The sequence below is a fragment of the Carettochelys insculpta genome, chromosome 5 (assembly GCF_033958435.1).
Source record: "Carettochelys insculpta isolate YL-2023 chromosome 5, ASM3395843v1, whole genome shotgun sequence".
Classification (NCBI taxonomy): Eukaryota; Metazoa; Chordata; order Testudines; family Carettochelyidae; genus Carettochelys; species Carettochelys insculpta.
In genome coordinates this window covers 83,728,124-83,751,253 of record NC_134141.1, presented here as the reverse complement: position 1 = coordinate 83,751,253, position 23,130 = coordinate 83,728,124, and the positions used below count along the sequence as shown (strand labels likewise).

The 23,130-nt window shown below is 46.1% G+C and overlaps 1 protein-coding gene across 2 annotated transcripts in view; it reads right to left on the bottom strand.

Moving 5' to 3' along the window:
* Window positions 1–23,130, bottom strand: part of TNPO1 (transportin 1) — a 190,063-nt gene that overhangs the window by 35,395 nt on the left and 131,538 nt on the right. For both annotated transcript variants that reach the window (XM_074995420.1, XM_074995421.1), the window contains exons 13-17: window positions 18,290–18,515; window positions 16,243–16,414; window positions 1,575–1,661; window positions 367–474; window positions 18–176 (exon numbers count right to left, since the gene is read on the bottom strand). In XM_074995420.1, the coding sequence (XP_074851521.1) occupies window positions 18–176; window positions 367–474; window positions 1,575–1,661; window positions 16,243–16,414; window positions 18,290–18,515 (752 nt within the window). The remainder of the gene's footprint in view (window positions 1–17; window positions 177–366; window positions 475–1,574; window positions 1,662–16,242; window positions 16,415–18,289; window positions 18,516–23,130) is intronic.

Here is a 23,130-nt window from a genome sequence, read left to right as displayed (position 1 = left end):
AAAAAAAACCTTCTCACCTGCATACACTGGTACATTAGTGTCAAGATATTACTGCGAGCCACTAGCTGTTCAATGTTGCCTCCAAGTCCTTCAGCTAAGCCACTGAGCAAGTCAAGAGCCACAATCATGAAGTCTTTATCTGGTGCCTCATATTGATCTGGCTGAGCATTGTGCAGCTGAAATAAAACACCCATCTCCAATATAAAACACTGAATACACTCTATGCTATGTATGCAAATCAAGAATTGGTTTACGTTTTGAAACTTCAGTCAAATAATGTTTGATGGATATGCTGTGAATCCCAGTGTATTACACAAGCAGTTGCATACTCATTACATCTACAAATCCCAGGAGTAACAAACATACCATGGCTTGTGCAAGAGTCTTCTGTACCAGGTTTACACAACGCTGATACACAGGTTCACAGTATGGAAGGAAGCCAGACTGCAAGGCAGTGGCAACCGAAGACAGGCACTTGAATGAAAAAAAAAAAAAAAGCAAATGTACACGATACTTAAAATGTGCACCTTCTTTCACAAGGACCTACTTAAACATAGAGAAGAGGAAAAAACTTAACCATTTTTGGTAGACGCTATTTCAGACAATATTGTAACATGCTATTACTATGAAAAACCTCAGTTAGGAGTGAGCTAATAATTTTCTTGCCACAGATTTGAAGAGGAATATTCATTTCACAGGAGATGGCTGACAGTGTCCCACTGGGAGCACCTGCAAGGTTGTTCTATGGGGGTGCGTCTACACTCACATTCCTTTCAAAAGACAAATGAGGTAAACTGAAAATGCAAATTAGGTATAAATTTACATATCTGGCACATCATTTGCATATTATTTCAAAAGAGCATCTTTCGAAAGAAAAAAGCCAGTGTAGACACTGCTCTTTTGAAAGTAAACCCATCTTTGAAAGAATCTTTCTTCCCTTTATTTAGTGGGAAGAAGAATTCTTTTGAAGATGGGGTTTACTTTTGAAAGAGCAGCGTCTACACTGACTTTCTTCTTTTGAAAGAAGCTCTTTCAAAATAAGAATATGCAAATGAGGCTCCAAATACACGAATTTATACCTCATTTGCATTTTTTATTTACCTCATTTCGAAAGAGGCAGACACACCCTGGGAGCTACACTATGGGAATAAAAGGTGGGCAGTAAAAAAAATCCTTAAGTGATTGCACATAAGAACCCCAGCTAAACTATCTTAAAATTTTGTCTCTGTGAAGAGATATTCTCAAATGGTTATATCTTTAGTCACAAGAAGGGCGAAGATTATCTCTTTCCAGCTATAATAAAAGAATTATGCTGCAATGACCTTTTCAGTAATTCATATTTTTATACTATGCCTAATCTCTCTAACCTCACACTCCTAATCTGAAGTCTTGTCAGTAAAAGGATCATTCTTTGTAAGCTTTATTAATTTATGTGCAATAGTAATTCAGCTCCTTAAAAGGATTCCCACAATAAAATCAAGACTCCTTTTATATTAAAAGACAAAATCAAGTTATTAAAGAGAGAGACTGTATAGCTTATGCAACATCATCCCAAAATACTGTGCAACATTTACCTCTAACAAAGGGAAGAGATCTTTATCCTCATCCTTCAACATGTTCCATTTCTGGATTAGTGGAGGCATTAGCATTTGAATATATTCCTATTTATAGTGAGGAAAAATAGTTTAACATACTGAATTCCAATACAATCAAGTTTTCTACCTCAGAAGTCTGGAAGACAAGATCACTTCCACATTTTCTCTTTTACAAAAATAAAAGGTCCTTATGACATGAGTGGGGAAACTGTTACAGTAACATCACATAGCAGCTATAAACAACTGTCTCTCCTGCACTACTATTAATAAAACTTCATAAGGAGTTCACAGTTTGATATTTCTAGGTCTTTTTTTTTTTTTAAAGGAAACATCAATGCATTAAAGATTTTTTTTTAAACCATTATATCTTAGGTGCCAAAGAAACCACGGCTGACAGCTTTGCTCACTTCAGGCCCTTTCAGCAAAATCCACTTATTCTGTGAGATTCAGTTCTCCATGTTATAATTTAATCCCTAGAGGGTTTAACAAGGGTTATTTTCACATCACATACATACCTCATGTGTGTGACTAAAACCAACTAAGTGATCATATTTAAAAACGTGTAGTGTTTATACACAGGACATACTTTTATATTGTGAAGTTACAATGAACCCACTAGACATAGTTTTACTTAATCTCCCTTTCTATACTTTAAAAATACAGGGTGAAATCCAGATCATATGAAATCAGAATACTACCACAACAACAAGAAGTCTTGTGGCACCTTACAGACTAACAGATATTTTGGCGTATAAGCTTTCATGGGCAAAGACACGCTTTGTCAGATCTGTGAGTGGGCAACCGCAGACTTCAGTGGAACCAGGATTTCAATTACATTTTAAAAAATGCACTGTCTAGCAATAACAGTGTCAATGCCTTTCAGGTAGTAGTTATATCCACTACTTCAGTTTCCTACCGGCTAAAACTAATCTATACTTCCTTAGAGAGCTATATGTTTATGCATTATAAAGTCTTTTTGTGGTCAAGACTGCAGGATCCATTCTATTTTAGCTCCTATTTAACCTCCTTTTTGCAACTAAAGCCCTAGGATTAAGACCAGTTACAGGAAATTTTCAGTTTTAAGGATGAATTTGGGAAATTCTCCAAGAAAACTGGTCGTACCACTTTTACACTTGACTATGAAAAATAGGGTAAAATGCTGAACTTCATCCTCCCTTAAAGGGTAATATTTAAAATTTCCCATAGGCTGGGACAAGAAGTAAATTTAACATTTGAAAATAGTTGCTGTATAAGTGAAGTTGTGATAATCTGATACAATGAAACAGTTTTATCAAAACAATGGGTCAATTAGGATTAGGTTTATACTGCAGAATACATCTTGGAGCAGGATAGAGGAAAACATTTAAAAGATAATGTTTATTTCTCTACACATTTGGAACTTGCGTATGAAGCAAGGCACTCTAGTAATCCCAGCATCTTGAGGAAGCATATTGAGACGGTATATGTAAATATTCACCTCATCTAGGGACCACAATAATGGATGCACAATAGCACTTTACATCTCAGTCTCCTCAGAATACCTACAAGATCTGTGGTGTTACTCTTTAGATTCAACATACTACTTAGCACATTTTTTGAGGTAGAACCACTAAATGCACATGTCCTTTACTACGATCATACTGCAGCCAGCACTACTATGGAAAGCTAGTAAATGCTCTCCTTGATGGCAAATTAAGTTTAATTTATTTTTATTAATTGAATTAGCAGTAACTAAAGTATTTCCCTTTCATATATGGATTTGCAAAGAATTTTTCCAACTATAAAAACGCAAAGCCACAGCATTACAATTAAGAATAATTTCTTGTATGTCTTGCAGGTTTCCAACACCAAATTTAACTCTGGCTCACTCTCGACCTATGTTGAAGACCTACACTTATTTCCTCCTGTCCAACACAAGACAGTTTCATTTACTTTCATGTGTTTCAGACAAACCTGTATCCCAAAATGACTAATGGAGTTAGAGGCAAGAAAAATAACAGCACACAAAAATAAAAAACAATATACATCAAATGGCAAGACTGTCACAAATAAGGAGCTTTGGAACAGAGCAGGACAAAAATTCAATATTCAAATCAAGAGAAGAAAGTGGGGATGGCGAGGCCACACTCAGAAAACCATCATCCAGAACAGCTCTCACAAGGAACCCACAAGGATAATGCAAAAGAAGACGACCTCAGACAATGTGGAGATCTTCTGAGAGTGAAGAACAACAACTGGGGTACGCCTGGAGTCAGCTAGAAGTTTTGTCTTGAGAAGTGAAGTGTAGTAGACATGTAGGTCATCTGTGCTCCAGTTGGAGTACAAGGGTTTAAGTTAAGTCAGTCAGTCAAGTGTAGACAAATTCTTTCCCACGATTCTTGTACTTTTTTTCTCTCTCAGCAGATAGCCACTCTTACGTCAGTGCTAATCGAATCATTTCATACAGTAGGTCAGATGAAAACTCTGAGTTTGAAAACAGTCTTGGAGGCACTTGCAGGGCTCCTCTTCTATCCCCTCACAGCATCTATGCTACGTACCCCAGTGTTCAAGTTTCTTACTTTAAGGAAGTTGAAATCTCCCAATTTAAAAGGCAACTGAATACACATACAAAACTGGGTGCTTGTCCTGGATGAGGGAAGGGTCTTCTGCAGTGCAGCTTCCTCTCGGCTTTCCCTACCATGCTTCATATTCAATCCGTGCAGATTACCAACTCTTCCCAAGACTTGTGTAGTTGCTGGTTTCTTTCTACATGGTTCTCTCTCTCTCTCTCTCTCTCTCTCTCTCTCTCTCTCTCTCTCTCTCTGTGTGTGTGTGTGTGTGTTTATTTTTAAACAGAAAGGGTTGTTAACCCTAAGCCAACTTCTTTTATCTCAGGGAGAGGTGATCCAAATTTGTCTTGTCCCTATCCTTTGACCTGTCCACTTTCGGTAGATCTCCAGGTCACTGAGACATAAAAGCCACCTCACCACGACAAGGAATGAACCATGGGGTCTACACTAAGGGAGGAAAAAAAAACTATGTAAGATATGCAACTCCAGTTATGTGAATTGCTTAGCTGGAGTCAACATACCTTACATCAGGGTTGGAGAACAGATCCAGAGGCCAGAACCCAGTCCATAGTGGGGTTTGGAGCCTTGATCCTCACAGGCCAATCAGACAAGCCAGGGCCAGATCCAGACTTTGGGCTCTGCTGCCACTCCCTGCTGTTCTGCCAGCTGAGGGAAGGGGAGGAGAAGCAGCAGTGGCCTCTACAGCATGGCATGGAGGCTTTATGCCACCACTCTGATTGGCAAAGGGCAGTGCTTGGGAGCAAGCACAGAGCCATGTGTGTCCAGGACTGAGCAAGTAAGCTGTATCTCCATCACCCAGACCCCATGACTCTTGACTGCTCCTGCGCCTCACCATCAAGACCCCTGCTCCTACTGTGACTCCCTGCCCGCACCATGCTGCTTCCCAGACCCCACACACCAAATCCTCCTGACCTTCCCATCCAGACCCCAACACCATGCTCCGTCACCTCTGCTGCCCAGACTCCCCAACCTGACCTCTCACTCTCACTTACAGACTGTAAGCCCTCCTGCACCCTTCCTCCAACCTAGACCCATACTCCCAGACTGCTCCTGCACCCACCCACCCATCCAGTGTCAGCTTTTTTTTTTTGGTACTTCTCACTTGTATGTCCCACTAGTGATGTGTCTACAGGTCAATGGCCTCCAGTCCAATAAAGGTTCCTCTCCCTTGCTTTACACTGATTTGCAGCACCATAACCACAGTGGGGAAAAACTCTGTCAACCTCTCTTACTCCTTGCAACTGCTCTGGTAAATAGACAAACCCTGAGGCACACTCCCTGTATCCCGCCATTAATGATGCAGCTATTTTCCACTTTCTTGTAAGCTATATTACAGGACAAGCAGTTGTCAGATCCTACCTGAGTAGAAGTTCAGCTTTCCACCTAAGGAATGACAAACCTTACTTTTAAAATAAGACTGACAAAGACAACAGTAAAGAAAATTATTCTTCAGATCAGGGCTTACTATGATCTGGCCCACAAGGCCCAAGGACTCTCCTCTGAGGCAGCCCAGGCCAGCTCCTTGATGGGGAGGGGGGAAAGAAGCCCAAACCTCACAGGACTATCCAAGCAAGCCCAGGTCCGATCCAGACCACAGGTTCTGCCTTGCAAGGGGGAGGGAAGTGACTCCTGTGCACTTCAGGGAATTGCACACCCATACATCCCCATCACTCTGAAGGGCCAAATCACAACGAATGGGAGAGGAGGGAAGTGGTGGTCGCTGGGGGTGGTTCCCTGAAGCATGCAGAGCCACATGACCATCACCCCCTCCGCCCAGCTGCATCAGTTAGATGCCTGCCCCCCTAGATCCCACATCAACCCCTCTCTTGCACCACCTTACACCCAGCCCACTCACCCCCCCCTTCTGCTGCACTCACTTCCAGACCCTCCCCCCCACTCCTGCATTCCACCCCTCCCTCCCAGACATTGTACAGTCATGCTGCTCCTGCAACCCCTCTCTACCTTCCAGACCCTGCACCCCACCCTGCACCTTCACCTTACCTCCCACCCAGAACCCACTCTCCGAGCCCACTCTTGCATCCTGCCCAGACCCTGCACTCTGAGCCCACTCCTGCACTCTACACCTCCTGCCCAGACCCCACATTTTTACCCCAGCCTGATTCCAGGCAGCATCCTCTAGTGCACCGTACCCTTCATTTTTGGCCCCACCGCAGAGCCTGGGAGGCTCCACAAAATATACTAGTCCTGGGGTGAAGAAGTTTGATGTTAGAGAGGAAAATGCCTTTTCTGCTTCTCAGTCGGGGGCCACATCTGAGTGTTCCCCTGCCTCATCACTCCGTATCACTGAGGGGTTTGTTTTTTGCCATGGGTTGTTTTTGCTCCACATCTGCATGTAGCGTTCAACCAATTTTTATGTGGGTCAGTGGCCCGTGACCCAGAAAAGGCTCCCCACTCCCACCTTAAATTTATAGGCAATCAGACTAATCTTGGGGATGATGCTGGGAACCAGAAAATGACATTGGGAGAGACAAAACAAGAAGAGGAAGCAACAAGTGAGGGCTATTGGCTCACTCGTTCTCAGTGGGGAGACAGTGACCACCAAGAAAGGACAATTTTATTGTCAGCCATATGGATGCACATACTAGTGGCCTGAAGGATGAAGCAGCCAGCCTATTAAGCTTTGTTTAGTTTCCAAGCATGGCATTTTTAACTTTAATTGAATTCTGTTCTACTGCCCTGAAAATCTGGATGCTAAAAAAGCAAGAGGTAATCCAAATTTCTTAGTCAAGGTATAGCCAAGGTATAAACCCCAGAGAAAATAAACTATAATAAGAAGATCTCAGGGTCTACTCAAAATCATCTGACAGTCTGAATTTGGTGACAGTCCACTTACTGACTACCCTGTCCAAAGAGCTCCTACTACGAAATGTTACATTCTCAGTTGGTTGACACACCCTTATCTGAAACTAGAAAACTCAAAGACCCAAGAGGAGGACACATTTGTCAACCATCATCCCAAAGAGTGATAAAAGGTGAAGTGAACCAACTGGCCAACAAGTCTCTTGACCTCAGCAGCATCCATCACTTTGAAAGTCAGCCAAGTTGTTTCAAGAGTCACTTCTCACAAACTAGGATTAAAAAAAAAATACAGCCTCTGAAACAGTATGACTACTTCCACCAAAGATAATAGGTCTGGAAGGCGGAGAAGGGGAATGAAAAGACTAGGTAATGGCACTCTATTTTTCTATTTTCAGATGCTGCAAGAACTAGCAACTTCAAGACTAGCTGTACAGATATCCAGACTATATGGGGACTGTAAACAGTTTTGTCCTACAAAACTGGAAGACAAGTGAAGGAATCAAATGGAAGAATTAGGTGTGGTCTGTAACACAGCAAAAGAAAACAGCAAGGGTGTTCGTTACGAGCTGAAAGCTCTAATGGATCCATCTACTCTAATGTCTTGTCATTAACAGTAGTCAGATGACAAATGATTCGAAAGTTGGTGGAGATCCCCACAATGGCAAGGAAAAACAAATGGCAACACATTTAGAACTATAAACATATTTTTTACCGTTACACTCTCTCTCACAGACACAGACACACACACAACCTCTTCTTGGCAGTCACTTGATAACGGGTAGGATCTCTTCATGTCACCCTCCTATTCGTGAGTCTGTTGATCGCTGATCAGCCCAATTACAGAACCACAGGTCTTATCACACAAGGGACAGGTGTTGGTAGTTTTGAAGGGGGTGGGGAAGTTTTTATGCTCTTTTCTTCTTCTCTGCCTGCCCTTGTCTGCACTGCAGTGGGACTTCTCAAACTGCATCAACCCCTCACAGATTGCCGTTCTCAGGCAAGGTTCCCCCAAGTGTAGATGCTGATGCTGCACTTTTCCATGTGTGCCTTCAGCATGCCCTTACATTGCTTCTGCTGGGCCCCCCACGCTCCTCTGTTGTTCCCCCAATTCTTAAAAGGGAATCTGTTTTCGGAGGCACTGATCATACACCCAAACCACGTGACCAGTCCAACAAAGTTGTTGATGAATGATAATGGCTTTGATGCAGGTCATGTTTGACTCTTCCAAGACGCTAGTATTCATGCGCCTATCCTCCCAAGAGATATTTAGGAGCCTCCTGAGGCAGCATTGATGATATTGCTCAAATGCCTCTAAATGACGCTTGTATGTTGTTTGGGTTTCACATGCATATAGAAAGAGAAGTTACTCACCGTAGTAACGGTGGTTCTTCGAGATGTGTCCCCGTGGGTGCTCCACCATAGGTGACGGCTTGGCCGGCGCCGCAGATCGGATCTTCCAAGCAGTCTCTGCCGGACCGCGCATGCGCCGGCACGCGCCGCTCCCTGGCGCGCTCCTGGCCATGTGCGCGATCCGGTCCCCGCCAGTTCCTCGACCAACCGCCTCGGTTGCCCCTGCAAAACACTAACAGAGATCCGAAGCGGGGAGGATGGGCGGGAAATGGAGCACCCACGGGGACACATCTCGAAGAACCACCGTTACTACGGTGAGTAACTTCTCTTTCTTCTTCGAGTGTCCCCGTGGGTGCTCCACCATAGGTGACTACCCAGCAGTAACCCAGATAGGTGGTGGGTAATCGGATTATGTGCAGCTGGTCCCCGAGAGGACCGCTGCAGAGAGACGGGTATCCTCTTGGAATACCCTGTGAAGGGCGTAATGTTTGGCGAAGGTGTCGTAGGATGACCAGGTCGCCGCTCTGCAAATGTCTTTCAATGCAACGCCCTTGAAAAAGGCTGTTGATGCTGCCACCGCCCTGGTGGAATGAGCCCTGGGAGTGGCCGACAAAGGAGTCTTTCTGAGCTCGTAGCACATTTTTATGCAGGATACAATGTGCTTTGAGATTCTCTGCGATGAGAGACCTTCTCCTTTAGATTTGGGAGCGAGGGAGACCAGGAGTCTATCCGTTTTTCGGAAGGACTTGGTCCTGTCTACGTAGAAGGCTAGCGCCCTCCTCACATCCAGGAGGTGTAGGCGCGCCTCTTCGCTGGAGTTATGAGGCTTTGGATAGAACGAGGGTAGAACAATAGGTTCATTGATGTGAAACTCGGAAGAAACTTTGGGAACAAAGGCTGGATGCAGCCGTATGGTTACCGCCTCCTTGGAAAAGACAGTGCAGGGTGGCGTTGCCATGACTGCCGCAAGCTCGCTCACCCGACGGGCTGACGTAATTGCAAGAAGAAAGGTCGTCTTTACTGTAAGGAGGCGAAGGGGAACCGTGGCCAAGGGCTCGAACGGTGGTCCCATGAGTGTGGTAAGCACCAGGTCCAAGCTCCACGAAGGTGGAATCGGTTTCCGAGGGGGGTATAGGTTTACCAACCCTTTGAGGAACCTGGTAACCATAGGGTGGGCGAACACCGTGTGCCCTCCCTCCTCATGTCTGAACGCCGAGATGGCGGCCAGGTGGACCTTTAACGAGGATAGCGAGAGTCCTGCTCTCTTGAGGTCCAGTAAATACTCTAGAATTGTAGGTATAGGCACCGAAAGGGGGGCCAGCTGCTTGGTAGAACACCAAGCCATGAAGCGAGTCCATTTTTGTTTGTAGGTTTTCCTAGTGGAAGTCCTCCTGCTACTTTCTAGGACTTGCTGTACTTCCACTGTGCATGTGCTCTCTAGGGAGCTGAGCCATGGATTAGCCACGCTTGCAGTCGCAGGCTTTGGGGGTGCGGATGCACTATGGACCCCTGGGCTTGCGTGAGCAGGTCCGGCGCCACCGGAAGAGGCATCGGTGGGCGGTCCGACAGGCGCAGGAGTAGGGGGAACCATGGTTGGCGATCCCATGTTGGGACTATCAGGATCATCCGAGCCTTGTCTCTCCTGGCTTTTTGCAGAACCTTGTGGATCAGCACTGCGGGGGGAAACGCGTAAAGCAGGGGGCCTCCCCACGGGATCGCGAACGCGTCCCCCAGGGACCCCCGGCCCAGCCCTGCTCTGGAGGAGAATCGTGGGCACTGTTTGTTGTGCTGAGTGGCAAACAGATCTATTTGGGGAAACCCCCATGCGTGGAAAATAGGCCGTAGTAGATCGGGACGGATCTGCCACTCGTGGGTGAGCACAAAACGTCTGCTCAACTGGTCTGCCTTCACGTTGTGCGTGCCCGGCAAGTAGGAGGCTCTCAGGATTATATCGTGGGCGATGCACCAGTTCCATAGGCGGATTGCTTCCGCGCATAAGGTACGGGATCGAGCTCCTCCTTGCCTGTTTATGTAAAACATGGTGGAGGTATTGTCTGTACTGATCCCGACGACTTTGCCTTGTATACGGTCTCGAAAGTGTTTGCAGGCGTTGAACACTGCTCTGAGCTCTAAAACATTGATATGCAGAGACTGTTCCGTGGGTGACCACAGTCCTTGAGCCACCTCTTCGCCCATGTGCGCTCCCCACCCTATGAGGGAGGCATCCGTAGTGAGGAAAACCGATATTTGCGGCTGATGGAAGGGTACCCCTGTTAGCAAGTTCCCGGGGTTTACCCACCATTGCAGGGATTCGCGCACCCCAGGTGGGGGCGACACCACCCTGTGAACGGTGTGTACTGCCGGCTTGTATACACTTGCCAGCCAATGTTGCATGCCGCGCATGTGCAACCTGGCGTTCTGTACCACAAACGTAGCCGCTGCCATGTGGCCCAGCAGCTGCAAGCACGTCAAGACCGGCACCGTAGGGCTGAAGGTGATGACCTGCACGAGGGAACCGATGGCTCGAAAGCGAGCCTCTGGAAGGTATACTCTCGCCGAGACTGAGTTTATGCGAGCCCCTATGAACTCTATGTCCTGTGAGGGGTCTATCTTTGATTTTGCCATATTGATAACCAGGCCAAGTGCGGAGAACGTGTTTGCTGTGACGCGTATCATGCGGAGAACCTCCCTTTTCGAGGTCCCTTTGAGCAGGCAGTCGTCCAGATACGGGAAAATAAACACCCCCTGTCTGTGCAGGTAGGCTGACACCACTGCCAAGGTCTTGGTGAAGACTCTGGGGGCCGAGGAAAGGCCAAACGGTAGGACCTTGTATTGGAAGTGTTCGTTGCCCACCATGAACCGGAGAAAACGTCGGTGAGCCGGATGAATGGTTATGTGGAAGTACGCGTCTTGTAGATCGAGGGCTGCGAACCAGTCTCCATCGTCCAGTGCTGTAAGGATGGAGGCAATAGTGATCATCCGAAAACGTTGCTTGCGCAGATACCTGTTGAGGCCACGAAGGTCTAAGATGGGCCTCCAGCCTCCTGTCTTTTTCTCCGTCAGGAAATACCGAAAGTAGAACCCTTTCCCTTGCAGTTGCTCCGGCACCTTTTCCACCGCCCCTATGAACTCTAGGTGGGCCACCTCCTGCCTGAGCCTGGCTACATGGGAGGCCTCCTGGGGGTGGGGCTTGGGCGGGGGTCGCGGCGGCGGGAGCGACTGGAAGGGGATGGCGTACCCCGTGGCTATGATCTCCAGCACCCATTTGTCTGTGGTGATCCTTTGCCACTGGTCGTAGAATGGTCGGAGGCGATGGTGAAAAAGTCGTTTCGGATGATCTTGTGCAATGGTGGTGATGGCGCAGCCCTGGATTTGTATGTCAAACTTGTGGCCTTTGGCCCCGCCCCGAGGACGTACGGCCCTGTTGTGAGCGTCGCCTGGGGGTTCTGTACTGCTGGTGCTGCTGATGCCGCCCTTGCTCGTAACCCCTGTGATACTGGGGGCGCTGTTGCTGGTATTGGTACCGCCTTTGCTGTGGGTAGTACCTTTTCTTTGAGTATGGAGGGGTGTAAATCCCCAGGGTCCTGAGTGTGGCTCTTGAGTCTTTACTGGAATGAAGGACCGAGTCAGTTGATTCAGCAAACAGCTTCTGCAAGTCGAAGGGAAGGTCGATTATCTTCGCCTGCAGATCTCTCGGTATGCCCGAGGTCTGGAGCCAGGACTCCCGTCGCATCACCACTGCAGTTGCTGTGGAACGTGCTGCCGTGTCCGCAACGTCCAAAGCAATCTGAACTTCCATCCTCGCAGCCGCGTAGCCCTCTTGCACTATGGCCTTGAGGACCGGCTTTTTGTCCTCTGGAAGCGAGTCCATGAGGGAAGTTAATCTGGCATAGTTGTCGAAATTATGGTTCGCCAAGTGCGCTGCATAATTTGCCATTCGCAAGGTTAAAGTGGAGGAGGAGTAGACCTTTCTGCCGAACAGCTCTAGCTTCTTGGCATCTTTGTCCATTCCCCCTGTTTTAAATTGAGATGTTTTTAATCTTTGCTGCGAGGACTCCACCACCAAGGAGTTTGGCTGGGGGTGGCTAAACAAGAACTCCATGCCCTTCGCCGGCACGAAGTATTTCTTATCCGCTCTCTTTTGGACAGGCGGAATAGTTGCCGGGGTCTGCCATATGGTAGTGGCGGACTCCAAGATCGCTTCATCAAGCGGGATTGCTACTCTGGAGGAGGCCGGGGAGCTCAAATTTTTAAGGAGCTTATGATGTTTCTCTTGCACTTGTGCTGTCTGGATGCCTTGCGTGAAAGCTACCCTCTTAAACAGCTCCTGAAACTGTTTGAGATCGTCCTTGGGATGGACGTCCCCTAAGGCCGTGGCCTCATCCGGGGAGGAAAACGAGGAACCGCTGGGGTACATCTCTTTGGACCCTTCCGGTTCTTGATGGTGATGGTGCGCCCTCTCGCTGGAGGTTTGCGAGGGAAAATCTCGTGGGTCCACGGCCAGCCCCCCCTGGGATGCTTGAGTCTCCGTCCCCGATCGCGATTGCCCTCGGGGGTACGAGGTAATATGTGGGGATCTCTCCCTGGTAGATTGCCGATGGTGTCCATGCCCCGCGTGGTAGGGACGACCATGGTAGTATAGGCACTGTTCCTGGGAAGGTGACCTTGACCATTCCCTTTGCACGTACCCTGTGTGTCTGGGAGAGGGGGATTGTCGAGACACTGGAGAGAGCGATTTTGCATAATAGTCCAGCGATTCAAATCCCAGGAAGGGCGAGGGTGGTGCCAGCCATGGGGAGGCTGATTGCAGGAAAGGAGAAGGGGGCTCCGGGTAGGCTAGGGGGGGCCCCTGCCTTCTGGTTGGAGTCTGCAACATGAGCGGAGGGCTGTGAGAGAAGAGCTCCACAGCCCTGTCTGGAGAGGGGCTGCAATGCCTCCTCTTGTGTGCAGCCTTCCCCCTCCCTTGAGGAGGTAACTCCGCCCCCTGATGGGCGGGGGATCCCGGCCCCGTCGGCACCGTGCTAGGCACGCTCGAGGGCGGTGCCACACGTGCGGAGTCCTTGTGCGCCTGCAGGCTACGTGCCTGCGCGCCCTGCACCGCCGGTTCCCCGGAGATCGGTGCCGCTGCCTGCGGTGCCGCTGGTACCGGCGCTTGCTTAGCCGCCGCCCTGCCTGCGGTGCGGGGCGGCTGGCTGATCATCGGAGGCTGAGCCGCTTCCACGTGGCTCTCCGTGCCGCCGCCGATCAGCTGTTGCTGCGGCTGGGGGCTGCTCGCTCCTCCCGTCCCGCTCACTGTTGCTGCCGGCAGGGATCGGGTTGGAGAAACTTTCCTCCGTTTTTGCGCTGATGGAGTGAGGGAGGCAGCTTTCCTTCTAAGGGCCCCGGAGGGTCCCTCCTGCTGCGGCCGCTCCGGCACGTCTGGCTGGAGGGCCTTGTCAAGAAGCAGCAGTTTAATTCTCATCTCCCTGTCTCTCCATGCTCTGGTCGTTAACTTTGCACAGAAGGCGCATTTTTGTGCCACATGGGACTCCCCCAGGCACCTTATGCATAGACTGTGCCCATCGGACACTGGCATCGCCTCTCGGCAGGACTCACATTTTTTAAAGCCTGAGGAGGACATTGTTGGTGAGTCTTTGAGTTTGCTTGTGGGTACTTAGCACTTCTTTGTGCTGTTTCCCCGTCCGATGGCCTGCCTCCGCAGGAGGGTTGATGGCCCTAGCTCCCGGCCTCCGGCGCTGGTTACTGGGACTGGCTTGAGCTGTCCCTCCGTAGCTTGTTTGTTGTTTGTTTTTTTTTTTTTTTTTTTTTTTTTTTGCAAAATAACAACCGGTTACTTATGGTATCCTAAGAACTGAAAAACTTTAAAGAGAAAAACAAATAAAGTCGTTGAATACGCTATGTGGCTTTAGCCTAGTCGGATTCCGTCTGCAGCCGACGGCGGTTGAGAGGAACTGGCGGGGACCGGATCGCGCACATGGCCAGGAGCGCGCCAGGGAGCGGCGCGTGCCGGCGCATGCGCGGTCCGGCAGAGACTGCTTGGAAGATCCGATCTGCGGCGCCGGCCAAGCCGTCACCTATGGTGGAGCACCCACGGGGACACTCGAAGAAGAAGCACTGTAACAACCACTGCACGGTACACAAGGAGCTTTGTCTTGGGATAGATGTCCCTGTTCTCAAAGACCCTTTGTCTCAGGCAAGCAAAAGCAGAGCCTGCATGTATCAGACAGTGCTGGATTTCTGCATCAATGCTGACTTTAGCGGAAAGCTGACTTCCAAAGCATGGGAAGTGCTCCACATTTTCCAGCAGTTCTCCATTGAATTCAATAGAAGGTCCATGGGATTGTCCCACCAGTAAAGGTTGGTGGCACACCTTGGTCTTTTTGACGTTCAGTGCAAGGCTGAGATTCTCATATGTTTCAGCAAAGGCACTTGTCCTCCAATGCACAAGAGTTCATGGAATAGTGTTGAGCTAATCTCGCGTTCCTTTTGGAAGGCACTCGCAGCAGAATTCTGCAGCAAGTATCAATGACATTTACACTATGCCCTGGGGGACCTCACTTGGATACTCAATTACAATAATTTTACCACCTGTTCTGCTGTTGAGGACTTTTAGGATCATTCTTCTTCTGCATCCTCCCCCTTCGATCTTGCTGCCATGGGTGACCCTGCTGGGAGTAGGAGGACTCCCTATGGCATCGCTCTCGGGTTCACTGGAACACACAAGCCCACTCACCACAACAAGGTGACTATCCGGAGAAGAGAGAGACTGCACAACGAATCATGGCAGAATTCAGAAAAAGAGTACTAAAGGCATTTCTACAAATTCTTAAAGCACTTCATCCAGACTCACAAAATACTACTCTCTCAATTACCCAACATCTGTCAAAGGCATTAAATTATTGTAATTGGGTATACAAGTAAGGTGCCCCAGGGCATAGTGTAAATGTCATCAATACTTGCTGCATAATTCTGCAGCGAATGCCCTCCAAAAGGAGCATGTGATTAGCTCAACACTATTTCATGAACTCTTGTGCACTGGAGGACAAGAGTCTGTACCCCTTGACACTGAAGCCAGCTTTAAAAAACACTACAAACCTTGAAGGTGGGGCGGGGAAGAGAGGAATACAAAGAGGAACACCCATGTCCAGTAATCAAATTCTTCCCCACAACAAAAGTAGGCTGAAAGAGATAACTGGATGGTGGTGGAAAGCTTAAGAATCTACTGCCTTCTGTACATTCACAACCTGTATGTAACTGATGGTTTCTGAAAGGAGTTGAGAGTAAGACTTAAGTGCTCATTAAGAAAATTTTAGCTTACAAAAATATTCTGCAGCAGAACTTGCTAAGCAGGGATTCTAGTGCATGAGGGGCTGTAGGTCAAAACTGCCTCAGGTTTTGGTGTATACTGAGTGACTTAAACACAGGTTAAGCACAATGCAGAGTATGGTTTATTTCAAGAGTCTCATTAGGGTCCCCACCTACACAACAGACTTACAACAAGTATTGCAGTCACATAGGAATCAGGTCTTATTTTTTTAAACAGAAACAAAGAATTCAAATTGAAGAGGAGAGCAGAAAAAAATGAAAGTCTTGTTACAAGGTTAAAAAAAATTAACATAGCAAACATTTCACTAACCCTAGATATAGACCTGCACTTAAACATGTTCTCTTCTGAAAAATCTGATAGATATTAATTCCTATATTTAAAACAGGAAATTTTAAATATACACAGTAATTAAAGTGCATCCTTAAGGCAAATTAAAAGAAATATCAGTGGCTTTTTTCCTTTTATTTTGCAGGTTCCAATGAGAAGTTAATCTGAAACCTTGTACACTATACTGCAACAGGCTTCTCATGATACTATGGTTTCATTAGGACAGTTTATACATAATATAAATTATACTTACTGGTTTGTTTAAATGATGTCCTACAGAATCTGCTAAAGTGCCTATGGCATCATAAAGGATGAGAAGATTCTTATGCTGGTATTTACTAAATGCAAAGACCAGAGTGTCAAGTATATATGCAAGGTAAGGAACGAGCTCTGTGCAAGCCTCCTCTTCTAGAGTAGCAAAGGCACTGAGAAACAAAACAAGTCAGATAATTAAGTCAATATAATTAACAAGGTAACATTTCCATTTAGGGCGCGGATGTGATTTCCACCGCAAGATGACATAGTCCCACTAGGTAAATAAACTAGTTTGTGAGAGTTAAGTATGTACATAAAACCACAATAGGGAAACCATCAGGAGGGGCCAACCAACAGCCCCCCCGCACACCTCCATACTTAGTGTCTGTGACGGGTACATGCTCAGGGCAGCTAACTCCTCCCATTGCCCCAACTACACTGTATTTTTATCATATTAGCTCAATGATAGCTAATGTATGTCTCCTTGAGCTGGGAATCACAACCCAACTCAAAGTATATATCATTAAACAGTTTGCCCATTTCAAGTTTACCCGCAATATGCTTCTAAAAAAGAACTGATAAAGACATACAAATCTTTCAGCTACAAGTTTAAGGGGACCCAAATCTAAACACTTCTTGTGAACATAAAAATCAGACACATTCTCTATAAGTCTACCATGCACATGTGGAAAAGGAGAAGTACTATTATAAATTTAGCTACAATGGGATAACTAAAGAAGCAGAAACTGTGGAAAAAAGTTGTTAATCAGTTCAGATATATAATAGAATATTTATCTGTATGACACCAATGCCTAGATGTGCAAAAGCCCGTTGTGCCCATCAATGTCCAAACCTAATGGAGAGGCAGTCCCCTGCCCCCAAGAGCTCATTACTGAAGACAAAATGATTACAAAAACATGGACGTAGAGAGCAGAAATGGTGAACCAAGAGATCTAGTAGGAAGAACAGATTATTTTCTTCCCAGTATTGTTGGCTCAATCTATGTAAAACCATGCTGTTGTATATTTTTCTTGCAAGCCATCAGTAGGACAGTTTGCCACTGTCCCATTCCACAAAATAATCCAAGTTTTCAAACCACAGCCACCAGAGCTCTAACTGTATATTTTGTCATTGCCAGTCTGGGTTGCTTGTACTGTATGGTGTGTTTATGTATTAGGCCCTTGGCAAGTGGACATTCTGATATCAGCAGGTTCCTACTCTTTCTATAAAAAAATGGAAAGCTATTCCTGAAGGAAGGTAATGAGAAAGTATTTAAGTGATCAGATTGGCTAGATAGGTGGGTAGGTTTCATGAGATAAACTCAAAGGAAAAATATTTAACAAGTTTTGTACTTATAATTGGAAAATATTTCTGTGTTGTATATCTGTTAACCCTCATCCATGCTGTAGTAGTAAGCTCTTCTATGCAAGAATAGAGTCTAGCTCAGTGGAGCTCTGGATCCTGACTAGGGCCTACAGTGAACAGTTATAGCTGGGTGCTTGAGTACAAAAACTTACACAAGGTCGCGCATTTTAAGGCGCAATTTTAAGTTTGATTTTTTTAAAAATAAACCTCTCAAAACTTCCCATCATGGCCCCTGCAAGAGTCGTGACCTACAGTTTCCTGAGCTAGACCTAATCTATTTACATAATTCTGTTACAGCATTATTTGTCTTTTATTTTGACTGTCACTAATTTTGTACATACAAGAATGCAAAGCAACAACAAAGTTAACTTTCCCGTTTAAGGCAACATCAATTACTATTTAACACTGACAGTCAGGTACTGCATACAGACAATTTCTCTTACTATAACACAATTCTTTAGTGCAGTAATCAATGCATTTAGAAATCAAACTGGACATCACATAAGGAAATAATCACCGAGAGACTTTTGAACTCTACCATATTTTGGGGTAAAGTTGACAATACAGAAAAAGCTTTAAGAATGCAGGCCTTTTTATTTGATTAAAAGAGTTATTATATTTATTCTATATAAATATAGACAAGCACAATAGACAATAACTTTGTTTTGGCTTTGACTTACCTGCAGGCAGCTTCTTGTACTCTCTTGTTGCTATCAAGGATACGTTTTAGCAACTCTGTCATTAATGGCTTCAAGTATGTGTCTGGAGGTTGACTAACTACCCAATGTGCATAGCGACTAAGAGTCCAGCATGTAATGGAGCGCACAAGGGCCTTTTTATCAGAGAGGCACTGAATAAGATGAGGGATTAGTTCAGGTAGGTATGGAATCATACCCTGCATACAACCTACAATTCAAAAACATGAAATGTAAAATACTACTGTTAGAAAGGTTTAAAATAACACTAGCTTATTATTTACCTCTTTACTGAGGTATTCTGAAATTTGCCAAAAAGAGACTTACGTTTTACCAATATGCAGTGAAGCTTATCAGGCAAAATAAGTGTATCTACTTCATTTTGCCACCTGGAATGTCTTGCTATCTGTGCCACAATTTTTTGCAACTGATCAATCCATTTTATCCATAGTCATCAATATCTTCCACCGCAACCAGGAAATTCAAAAGCCTTGGGGTTCTAAGTAGTTTAACAAGTATATATGCTTCATAAAATTAGTTTAAGTCTTGTGTTAACTCACTTCCATTTGATAAGATGCCAAAGGGTAGCGTCCTGGTTCTAAGTACATTGGCTGTGGTTCCCTAAGCCTAAAGCTCTTGTTCTTATCATTGATACTGCTAATTTCCTGCGTCAAAGGGAATTAACCTCTACTACTTCCTCACTAGTCCTCATTGGAATTCTAGAATAGAGATAAAGACCACTCCTCGCAGTGTCCTACCTTTTCATCTTTCAAGGAGGAACAGCAGAGAGCTGAGCTACCTAACTGCTTTAAGTCCAAGCCATGTACACTATGTTTCTTAGTCCACAGGTGCACTTCAAAATTAGGACCTGCTTTTCTTCTCTTGGGAATTGTGGGTAAAAATGGGAAGAGGGAATGCATGAACAGAGGCAAGATCAGTGCCACAACATATTGGAGAAGAGAGGAACGATGATGAATGAGCAGGAGTAGGCATTTATGCAAGAGCCTCTTGACAGAACAACACTTTCATTAAAGAATGTTACTGTTAAACAATACAATTCAGTAGAGTTGGATGAAAATTTTTGGACAAACAATGTATTTACCAAACCTGCAAGCAGAGTTCACCAAGTTTTGTTAGAATGTGACAAAAATGCCTCAAATAGTTTAATCTAAAATAAACAGATGGCATAAAGGAAGTCCTTTGAACCACCAGATGACAGAGTCACACTCTTTGCCTCTGAACCAATTAACAGTCAAAATAGAGAACAGCTTCAATAGGAGACCAACCCACTTCAAAATATCACAGTATTTAGGCCCACTCACCTACAAAGTTCAAATTCCTCCAACTTACCAAGCAAAACTGGGACTTGAATCTGGATTTCTTAGATCACAGGCAAATATTCTAACCACAGCACTACAGGGTATAAAAGCACCAGTCTCTCCTATGGTATTACATCCCAAATTCTTCATAAAGCGAAATATAATTATGACATAACTGATGTATTTTATGCGAGACAGATCATGTATGATATCAAAAATTTTATGATTTATTGATGATTATCCTATTTGTATGCACATATCATTTGGTATCTGACATTAGAAATATTGTCAATACATCTATCACAAATGTGTTTAAACCTGGAGAATGCCCACTACGCAGAATGCGATTTACCCTCTTCTGATATATGAGGCTTTGGAAAGAAGACTGGTAAACATGTCTTGGCTGGTATGAAACTGTCTTACACAGGAATGCTGTGTGCAGCCAAAGATGGTCTTTGCCCTTGTAGAAAATCGCTTAGGGCTGCTCTGAAGTAAATACCCTGATTTCAGCTATCCTATGGGCAGACATTACTGCAACCAGGAAAGAAACCTTCCAGGACAGGAACATATGAGAGCAGGAAGCTAGAAGGGAGGATTCATGTGCAACAGCATGAGGTCTAGGTCCAAGGGAGGGACAGGATCCTTGATGTTCAAATAGGATGCTTCCGACCTTTCAAACACCAGACTACAATGTCAAGAGTGACAATTGACCTCTCCGGGAACAGAGGATGGAAAGCTAACACAGTAGCCAAGTGGACTTTGACAAGGACAATCCTTTAAGCCTGAGGTTCAGAAGACAGTCCAGGATTGCCAACAGCAAAGCCTGCTCAAGCCTGTGCATCTTGGTCCAAGGTTCAGCATGTGAACCTCTTTCACACACCCAGGTAGATGCCTCTGATAGTGGGCTTTCTGCCACTCAAGACTTGCTGGACAAAAGGCCATACACACTCATTTTCCCCACATCTAGCCATGCTGAAGCCGTGTTGTTAAGCAGAGTGCCTCTCAGTTCAGATACAAAAGAAGACTGCCATGATTCTGAGACAACGTCTGACCAAAAAGGAAATTGCACCAGAGCAGCTACTGAGAAGTCCATCAGCATGCCAAATCAGTGCTGCTGAGTCCATGAAGCACAAAGGTAACCCAGATAACCTGTGTCTCATCTGACCTTCAGGATATTAGAGACTAGCAGCACTGACAAGAGGGTACACCTCAAAGCCCCCAACCACAGGAACAGAAAGGCATCTGAAAGGGAGGCCCTATCCAGTCCCCAGAATGGGCAGCAGAACCTTTGGCATTTTCACTTCTGACAGAAAGTGAACAGGTTCATGTGGGGGAGTCTCTCACATCCAGTAGATCACCATGACTGTCACCCAATGGAGCAAGCACTCATGGCAAGATGAGACAGTCCTGCTGAGGTCATCTAACACATTCCTGGTCCTGAGCACATGTGCTGCTACCACATGGATGGCAGGCTGCACATACAAGCACTTCTCAGCAAAGGGCATAGGCTGAGAGAGCAGGGAAAGGATCTGGGATAGTGTCCAGTGCTCTGCCTTTCGGATGTATCCTCAAAAGTGGCCTTTAGGCCCTGCGGGTGGTGGGGGGAGGGTTGGGCTGGGGGGGCGGGGCGGGGGCGGTGGAGAACAGGGCTGGTCACTGCAATTTGTTACACCAACCATTGTGATATCCCTGATTTTGCCTAGGTGGGCCAGAGAAGAAGCAGGGAGGCTTCTGTGGCTGAAAAATGATGCCTCTGTGGAGCCAGAGTATAAACTCCCAAGGACTTCAGGGTAACGCTGGAATGCCTGAGTCTATGAAAGTGGAAACAGGCGTTTTCTGCAGATAAGCCTGATCCATTAAACAGGAGGTCTTGTAACGTGCACTGCACGTACGTCGGCAGATCTGAGACCTGTAGTCAGACCATATGGCTCATAGCACTCCCTATTTGGCCACAGCGGCACCAAACCCAATGGTGCAGACAAACAGTGCAGGGCTGAGCTGTGGTGGCTTATCAATGCCAGCTTGTCCCTAGGCCTCAGTGCTGGGAGGAGACATGGTCCTGAAGGCACTGACACAAGAACAGGGGAAGGGGCATGGGTTGCCTCCAGACCCAACAGTGGTGCTAGCACCGGTGCCACAAGAGCAGCCAATGGAGTGAATGGAACCAGCATAGGATACAGCACTGAGGAAGAAGTGACTGTCCAAGTCCCCACTGGAGCTACCAACAGTGCCGAAGTCACAGGCACCGATTCCACTGATGCTCCTGGACACTGTTGCTCATATGGCACCATGAACTCGATGTGCTCTCTGGCTGCCTCAAAAGCATCCAGGGTGAAAAGTGAATCCAAGCCCTCATGGACTGTTACAAACTCCAGCATATCCAGTGACAGAGTCGTCAGCGTCTGGACCTAGATGCCCCACTTGGGACTGTTCAACAGCTTTGCAAAACCTTTTCACTGGGGAGCATCCCCTCTCCACTATCACTGTCTTGGGCATGGACAATGCAAACAGTGTATGGACTAAGATCTAGTGGCATGAGGAGACTGGTGCCAAAAGTCCCAGTGCTCTTTGCAAGGCCAACACACTACACACTGAAGGAGTAAATGGTGAATCACTCAAATTAGATGTAAGTGCCTTCTCCATTGGGATCAATTTGAGCTTCTTATCCCTCTCCTTCTTAGTATGTAATGCTCAAAACCTTGACAAATGCTTCACTTGTCTTGCTGATGACCCTCAGAAAGACACAGCAAACAGGCAGCATGGGGATCACCTCTGGGCATATGCTTTAACACTTTGTTTGAAGCTTTGGGAACCTGCATGCCCAACCATCTCAAACACAGGGCAGGGAACCCACCCATCCCATATGAAACTTTAACTCACTACCTAATGATGTACTAATGATCATCGACACTGCAAAGAACTCTACGCAGTGCTAGGGCAGAACCACTTGTGAACAACAGGTAGAAGCTCCAATGACCACCACTGTGGAAAGAAGGAACTGAGTGCCCGCCAAGTCAGTAGGAATATAGAAAGATGGCATCAGGAGGTGTGTGTAGGGGACACTGCAGGCAACCCAGTGGCTACTGCAAGGGAAAGCCATCCAGCAACCGTGCATGCAGCACACACACACGCACATGATAGAACGTACATGAGCAGCCACACAAAAAAAATCTGACGGCTGTGCACGCAGGCGCATGCACATGAGAATGGAATGGATATCAGCAAGAACTTGAAAAACAAAGTTTTTGGGGGATGGAGGGGGGGCTATTTTGCTCATGAAACAAAATTATGGTCTATCCAAAATGAAAATTAAGAATTTTTATGCAGTTTTAACTGCAAGTTTCTGCAAGCCTGTTGTAGAGTATAAAAATATATATTCATATTTCAACACCCACAGTAAGATGAAGAGATTTCAACACTATTATGCCTGTATACTGAAAGCAAATTAAGTTTTGATCTTCCTTTCTTTTTTGTACTGACATATCCTTAACTTTTAATACCTTCACA